This window comes from Vigna unguiculata, chromosome 7 (assembly GCF_004118075.2).
Source record: "Vigna unguiculata cultivar IT97K-499-35 chromosome 7, ASM411807v1, whole genome shotgun sequence".
NCBI classification, from domain to species: domain Eukaryota; kingdom Viridiplantae; phylum Streptophyta; class Magnoliopsida; order Fabales; family Fabaceae; genus Vigna; species Vigna unguiculata.
In genome coordinates, this window is record NC_040285.1 from 5,176,128 (window position 1) to 5,184,219 (window position 8,092).

General features: G+C 30.9%; 1 protein-coding gene across 1 annotated transcript; it reads right to left on the reverse strand.

Annotated features, from left to right (window-relative positions):
- Positions 1-322: 322 nt before the first annotated feature.
- Positions 323-6,802, reverse strand: LOC114189645 (7-hydroxymethyl chlorophyll a reductase, chloroplastic). The gene is made up of 19 exons (XM_028078272.1): positions 6,652-6,802; positions 6,465-6,552; positions 6,051-6,135; positions 5,816-5,927; positions 5,218-5,302; positions 5,064-5,105; positions 4,903-4,981; positions 3,698-3,749; positions 3,538-3,600; positions 3,310-3,407; positions 3,074-3,109; positions 2,927-2,988; positions 2,761-2,788; positions 1,889-1,968; positions 1,488-1,557; positions 1,354-1,411; positions 1,113-1,177; positions 932-1,026; positions 323-701 (listed from the first exon to the last, which is right to left on the reverse strand). The coding sequence occupies exons 1-19, from the start codon at positions 6,758-6,760 to the stop codon at positions 611-613; spliced, it is 1,398 nt and encodes a 465-aa protein (XP_027934073.1). The 5' UTR covers positions 6,761-6,802; the 3' UTR covers positions 323-610.
- Positions 6,803-8,092: the final 1,290 nt, after the last annotated feature.

Consider the following 8,092-nt stretch of genomic DNA (forward strand, 5'->3'; position numbering starts at 1 on the left):
TAAATTGATCTAAAGTTTCAAAATTGACTAATTTTAAAATTCACTCAAAGTTAAGGAAAAAAAAACATATTTATCTCAAAAATATATTATATTTCTTAACTTCTACACACCAACTTTACATAAAAAGTAGTGTATATATAGGAGTAACAACATAAAAACATAGGAGTATTAACCTTTTAAAACTTTAATCATTTCAACAGAAGCTCCAGATTTAAATGAATGAAACCAACCTGAGTAAACTAACCCTTTCATGATGATCCTTCTCTTAAGCAAAGATTGTTTCCAATGATAACATATTTTTTAGACTAAAAAATTCAAATGGTTTAAATTGGTAAAATAATTATTAACATTGCTTGAAAAGCACTGATTTACAATCTGTGATTTAGGAACAAAACATTTTAGAATTTGGAGTTATAAGTTTGATATGATGCCACAAAAAGTAACAAAGAAAAAACTGTTCTCAATACTCTATCCTGATCTTTGTATGAACTCAGTGCTGTTCAAACTGCAAATCACTTCTTTAGCCAAATATAGAGTATGTTATGATCTGGTGATCATTTTCATGAATTCAATGTTATGAGCTTTGAAGTTATCCATGACAGTGTCAGAATCACTTGTTAGAAATCATCTTCTCAATTTGACCGTTCTGGTTGTAAAGATCCACAATTTTCTTAGCATATGTGGGCATGTGCCTATCAGCCCTGCAAACATTACATTTCAACAATATAAACAAACTTCATATCCTTAACATCCAAAGGGTCTGCCATAAATTATCCTAACTTCAAAGGCTTAAGGAAAAAGAATCTCAGAATCTGTACAAATCAATTCCGTGTGATCAAAATTGGAGAAAAAAATCTAAAAAATACAGTCAAATCATTATGATCAATTCATTATAATTATGTTAATTAAGTTTAATGAATACTCTACATACCTTTCCTTGCCCCACAAACGATTCACGTGTAGATAGTTGCGAATGGTGTGATAATCAAGTGAATAACGTGCAAATTCAAGACCCTTAGGACCAATCTGAACATAAAAGCCAAAGCCAAAAACTTTGTTATGTCATGCATAATATACAAGTATAAATGGATAATTTGCTATGAATCTTTTACCAGGTTTAGTATAAAAGCCAGAATATTTCCAACAAATTTTGGGGCAGGTTGAGAAGGACCTCTTCCTGATCAACAATTTCAAAGAAAGAAGTAATCAACTCTGAAAGTATATACAGTAGTACTGATAAAAACAGAGAAGAGAAACTCTAAGCCTAAGATAATGTAATAACTGTCATATTCTATGTTAATTATATAGATGAATCCATAAAATCCATTTTTATACAAAGCACATGTTATATACCTAACTTAGCTTCATCATCAGCCTTAACAGTCTCCATGACAAATGGTCGCCTATCCCCCTGAATCAAATGGAAAAAATCATACTCTTCTTTATTATAAAATAAAAATAATATGCTTATATGGAAAAGTATTTACAGAACTAATTGTTGGACTAATCTCTAGTAAGTTCTCCACAAGACTCAACATCTCTCTTCCACGCTCATTCCTGTCATATCAACAGAAAAATTGTTACGAAAAGATTAACCTATTCATACAAGACCTCAAAATTCTTTTAACAAACGTCCTTCCTTCCTTCAATAGGTTGGATTCGTTACGAGACTCAGATACCATTGTTATGAAAAGGTTAACCCACTCATACAAGACTCCAAAATTCCTTTAACAAAAATATATAGGGCTCGACCCTTCAAAAAAGGTAATGCATGATTTGGCAAATAAACATTTCTGAAATATGAAGAACATATATGGATAAAATGGTATTGTGAAAAAAAGTAAAAAAAAAGAAAGAGACACTTGCATTTTTCAGTCCATCGAGTTACCTGACTGTAACATATTGTGGATGTTGTGGCATACTGATTCCAGAATATTTTGGCACGCCCATATATCCAACCACCATGTCCTGAAAATTATTTTTCTATTCTTGATTCAAAGTTTCTTAATATGAAAAAGGATGCACAAACAGTGTGAACATCAAGCAAAACAAGCCTAATGAGGATATATCACATGGCAAAATTGGCAATAAACAATACTTCTTCATATTTCACACTCACATAAAATAGAAAGTAAATGGAAGTTTTTTTTTCTTGGAGCTTCTAGTTATATATTAACAAGATCAATTGCATGTGTATCAAGCATGAAAAATTGATTCTTACAACAGGATGAAAAAAGCATGTGATTTTTTAAGAATGAAGAGATATTCTTTTCAAGTCTATCCTACAATATAAATAAATAAATAAATGCTTAGATAAAATATAAGATCCAATCAATAAGTTGTCATAAGTAAGCTCATTGTTAGACTATATTGTCATCTTAAAATACAATTTCAGATCAAATTTAAGGCAATAAAAGGGAACTTGTAATCAAGAGTACAAAAGTAGTCACATATGTAATCCTTAATACAAACCGAATATTTAATCAAGTTTATTATGGCTTAGTATAAGATGGCAAGTTATTATGTCTTAATATTTAAGGAATAATTAACCAAAACCAATTTTGACATAATATTTTACAAACAAGAAAAAAGTTGAAACATTTTAGCATCATGGGAAGTGATTAAACAATATATGGTGAAAGAATTTGGTACGTAGACAACTTTATAAACACTTAGAAGATATTAACATAATCCTCCTAAGTTAAATTAAAATATGTTTGTCAAAAAGACAACATGGTGAAGCAGATAAGGCAGACTTACAGCTAAAGCATTTGTATAGTCAAAACAGCTGCAAGGAAAAAAAAGTTTGACAACTTAGTGCAACATATAATGAAAGAATAAATAAGAAATTGAAGTATAAACAAAATATTGATTCCTGTATATAAATTTCATGCCATCATATTACGCAAAGTAAAATAAGAATTACCTGTAACAAGATGGGGCAATAACATCCACCAAATCATTTGCTGGCAGACAGAAATAAGGAACCTGTATGGGATAAACTTTTAAACTGAACAAAGTTTCATGCTTCAGAAACACAATGAACAAAGTACAATAAAGGGATATTATATACCTCTTCTATATGACCATCCAAATGCTTCAAGTGAACCTGCCAGAATGTTTGAAAAAGCAACTTAGGAACATAAAATAAATTGTAATACACAAAGATGTTATGATAAAGCACTGTTCTAAATAAATCAATTGGTGGTTCTTACAATCATAAATTATCAATTTATTTTCCATTTCAAAACCAAAACGTTTATTTGTCCATAACTGCTCTAAACCAGAAATGACTTTTATGCAGAAAACCTTGTAATCTTGCATAAACTCATAATGTAGAACTGTTTCTGGTGATTCACTCGCAGCTTTTAGAAACTTATCCAGCCCTTCCCTAGTACCGTTGTCCACTGCAGAAAGAGCGCAAGAATTTACAAAATTAAACAGATGCATTAAGAAATAACTGATATTTCTGATTTTATAAATATTAAACTAATGATTTAAAGGGATATATAGCAAAACACTAGACCTTTTCCATACCACAATTTGTGCCTAAAACATAGAGCTTATCCAAATTTAAGTGATGCTCCACAGATCTTAATGCTGCAATCGAAGAAATTATTCTGCATTACAACATTACAAGTCACAATGGAGAAAATGATGAAAAACTGCAAAAAGTAAATCTTTGTAGTAGTGATACCTTGCACCTGGCAACCTACACCGCAGAAAAGAAGACGTTTGACACCAGCAGCCTATCATAATGATAATTCAGAAAGAATAACTATGAATATAAAAGCTTTCCTCTGAAGAATACAACCGATAAATTTTATAACAGCTGAAATTAAGGAACCAAATAAGCTATATGTAAAGTTTATCATGGGCAGTTCAAAGGTTGGCTTTTATTTGTATCACACAACATCTCACGGAACTTTCTCAAAGTTAAAATTTTCTTTTATATATCTAAGGCACTCTTGAATAAACAACTAGTTTACAGATCTCTCTCATATAAGAGGCAGAAATATAGGTTGCCACCGTTCAAAGCAAAGAATAAATTTTTGAAGAACCAGATGCTCTTGGGCAATTTTGTTGCAAGTCTCTGATCGACTAAAGATAAGACAATTTCATAGTATATAAGTGGGTGCAAACCTCAGCTTACAAGCTGGTTTTGTAGAATTAAGTTAGACTTAAAGTCTACTTCTTAACATAGTATCAGAGTCATTGGTTAAAGCCTATCCTAGCAAGATTTGTGTTTCTATTGGGCCGCTATCGGACCACCCATTAATGTCTAGCCCCACGCACCAGATGTATACACCTCGGCGTGAGGGGATGTGTTGGAAGTCTCACATCAATTAGAGATAAGACAATTTCATAATATATAAGTGGGTGCAAACCTCAGCTTACAAACGGTTGTGTGAGGTTAAGTTAGACTTAAAGTTTACTTCTTAACAATGTCAAATAAACAAGAACAAAGAGAACAGTAAAACCACAAAGGAGAAATCGAATACCCGTCTTGAAATTAAATGTAATGGTCTCAAAACACTAGAATGGATTCAATTATCTCCAAAGCCAAGGTGCATAAAATGAGGAAAATATACTGAATCTCACAAAGAAGATTCTTAATACTTTCCTCATTTGTATCTCTCAATATCTCTTATATTTTGAAGAACAAAAATCAAAATGCCCTTGCTTCTCATTCCCATATATTGTTTAGCATTATGTTCTCAACATTCGACATTCCCTAGTACTGCAATCCCATTCATTTACTAGCCTAGATGATGGCTTTTCATATTAATAGATAAGTTGATTTTCTAAATAATTTAGTACAATACGCAACAGAAAATTGTATAAAAGATTTATTCAACTTAGATCATGAAAAATTCTTTCCCAATAAGATATTTTGCACACCTCAACAAGAGCCAGGGTATTGAGGTTAGGTGATAACGTTGGCTTGACACCTTTAGCAGCCAACACTTCTTCAGGTGTCCTACAAGAAATTTGAAGAAATAAACAGTGTTTTAGAAAGAAAACTACTTAATATCATGATAGGACATTAAGAAAATGCAGACCTTGCTAAAACAGGTCTTGGACCGAATCTGTCATCGGGATCACTATAATAAAACAAAGTTACATCAAAGGCATTAACAGAGAAAATGTCAGTTTCAGCAATAAAAAATTTAGCATCTTATTTACCCATCTAGAATTGAAATTATGTTCTATCACCTTTGTACACAAATGACAGCCTCGACCATGCCTGATGTAAGCATCTCTATTGCGATGGTTGTTACTATACCAGTCCATTGAGCTCCTATAAACAGAAAGAATTTTATATGTAAAACTTAGTCAAGAAACCTGGTCTAAATCAGTGGGAAATAAACAGAACTTTTGTTAATATGCAAATGCCAAATAAGGAGAATTTTTTATATATGTCCATATCAATGTGTTAAACAGTGTTCTTTTCATCTTTTTTTTATTTTTGTGGAAATCGGTTAATATATATAAAGAATAAACATCCTCATGAGTCATAACTTCTTGGCTTTCCACAGAAGCATAAAATATAGAATCAGCATTCAAATTGGTCTCCAAATTATGCAATCATTTAGACCCTTTGTTTAATTTACATTACGATTCAGTTCGTCAATTAGTCAAATTTGTTTCACATGACTTTATTTACTATATATGATAAGGTCAATGACATTATGAGAAAGAATCTTCTGTTCGAAGACCCTCAAAACTGACAACACCAAACTCAGAAGAATGCATAAGTAACAAAGACACCAAAATGAGAAAGAATCTTCTGTTCCCAACTTAGAAAAAATACCTTCCACAGGGAGAAGTTTCCGAGCATATAAAAGTTCCTCATATACCCCTAAGTAGGTCTCATCCATGTTATCAGTTTTCCTTCCTCTACCATGAACAACGGGTTCCAGTCTCTGAAAGGGAAAACAATAAGCAACTTTAGTTAGGCAAAATATTTTTACAAGACTAAAACAAAGGGTGGCACCTAGCTTATGCATTGCAGATATATAAGCAACAGAGGAAAGAAAGAGACTTACTTCAATCCTGGACATTCCATCTCCCAAGAAAGCACATGCATTCTTGACATGGGCAATGTAATATGTATCACACAACCCACAACGACTGTCCCAAAAGAACAATAACAATAACAAAACCAAACCATGAGAACTAATCACATGGAAAGTTATGTGGCAACTACAACATGTTCCATAACTTAATGAATAAAAGAGTTCATGGTTATGCACTCTCAATGTAATAGTCTGTTAACAGAAATCTATGACTTTAAAGATAATTATAGTATAAGTCAATCATTTTTCATTATACAAAAATGATTTATGCTTGAATTATGTGTAAACTTCTTTACTCTTTCAAATACATACCCTTTTTCTATTCTGAATAGAAATGGAGATAACTAACACATTCACACAAACACAAAGTATGTAAGTATATACCTGCAATGATCTTTTGCTGGGTAGATGCCACCTGGTGGGATAGGTTTGGACTTTTTCCTCCAATCCTTTCTCAAAGAACTATCTGTATCTGATTCCCAAAATGGAAGTAAAGGAAACAAAAGATGAGTGAGAAGAGAATGAGATAAAGCATATTAGAGAAATTGAAGGGTAGTTGTGAGGATGAAACCTTTGGACGAAGAAGAACAAATGGAGAGGGAAATTGGTAGAGAGGAGAGGTTGGCATGGAGAGATAAGATTGACATAGCTGAGTTGAAGTGGAAGAACTGAGATTTCATGAGTGACAAAGGTGACTTAGATTGTGCATTGTCGTAGCTTCTGCTCCACTAGTTCATAATGATGGGGCCCCAACATGCCACGTACAAACAAATATCTAACAATTTTTCTTCATTTTATTTTATTTTTTTGTAGTAATACTTTTAGTATATTTTAAGATATTTTATTTTTCTTTAGTAATACTTTGTATATTTTAAGATGATTGTAGTTTGAGTATTTTGTTTTTTCTAATAGAGTAACAATAAATTTTATTTATTTAAATAATTTTATATTTTGAATAAATGTATTATTTACAAATATTGACATAATTCATCTAAATATAAAGTAAAATATTATTGAAAACTAAGACAGAAAATTTAAAATTATTTCCAAAACTTTAAACTTCAGTTGTTTTCAAATGGGGAAGTATATATTATATGAAAATTGAAATATTTAGAAAGTATAATTTAATTATTTTCATTTTTCCAATCGGTGCTATAAAAATATTTAGTTAAACATATCCGTGTCCTGACAGTGATTGGAGATGGCGCACATTTACGTATACGTAAAGATTTCTATTACTTAGAAAAAAGGATTTTCTTTTTCATTTCTTTAGTGTGTTACACTCTTTTATGGATATTTTCATTTTTCCTAATTTACAATGTAGGTCTTTGTTAGTATTTATTTTATCTTGGCCTGTTACTTTATTTTCTAATGTTAGTTTCTAGATTAAAAAAATGCAATTCTGTTCTAATTTTAAATTTTACATATACTTATTTTGTTATTCGGGTTCACATTCATTTAAGATGCTATTAAAAAAAATATTTTAAATAATAAAATATAAATATGAAATTGTGATACCAAATAATCTATAGGACTTCTTTATGTAAAAATATCCTCTAAAATCTCAAACGAATACTCATCCCTGATAATGATAATAATCTTAAAAAATAACTTTAATAGCGTACAGTTAAATCTTGTTATTTTATTTTTTAATAATTGATTAATTCTTTAATGACTTTCACTTCAGTTGGTGGGCGGAGACTGGAAAGACAATTCGGAAAGCTTTCCGGAACTACAAAATAATAAAGCGAAATTTCTCTTCACACTTTTTAAAAGAACATTTCTGGAATAAATTGTAAATTGTTTTTGGGAGTCTTATTTCATGATGAATATGAAATATTCCAACAAGTAATCGGAGATACTAAAAATGAATTCCAATTCTACGTTCTTCTGGTGCCTTTCGTCAATGTTGATTAGAAAATAGAAATTTTCAGGTACCTTCTTTCATACACTCGTAGGCATTTTATTAAAATTGTTTAAAATCCCGAATTTGAATTAGTCTCCTTGAAACA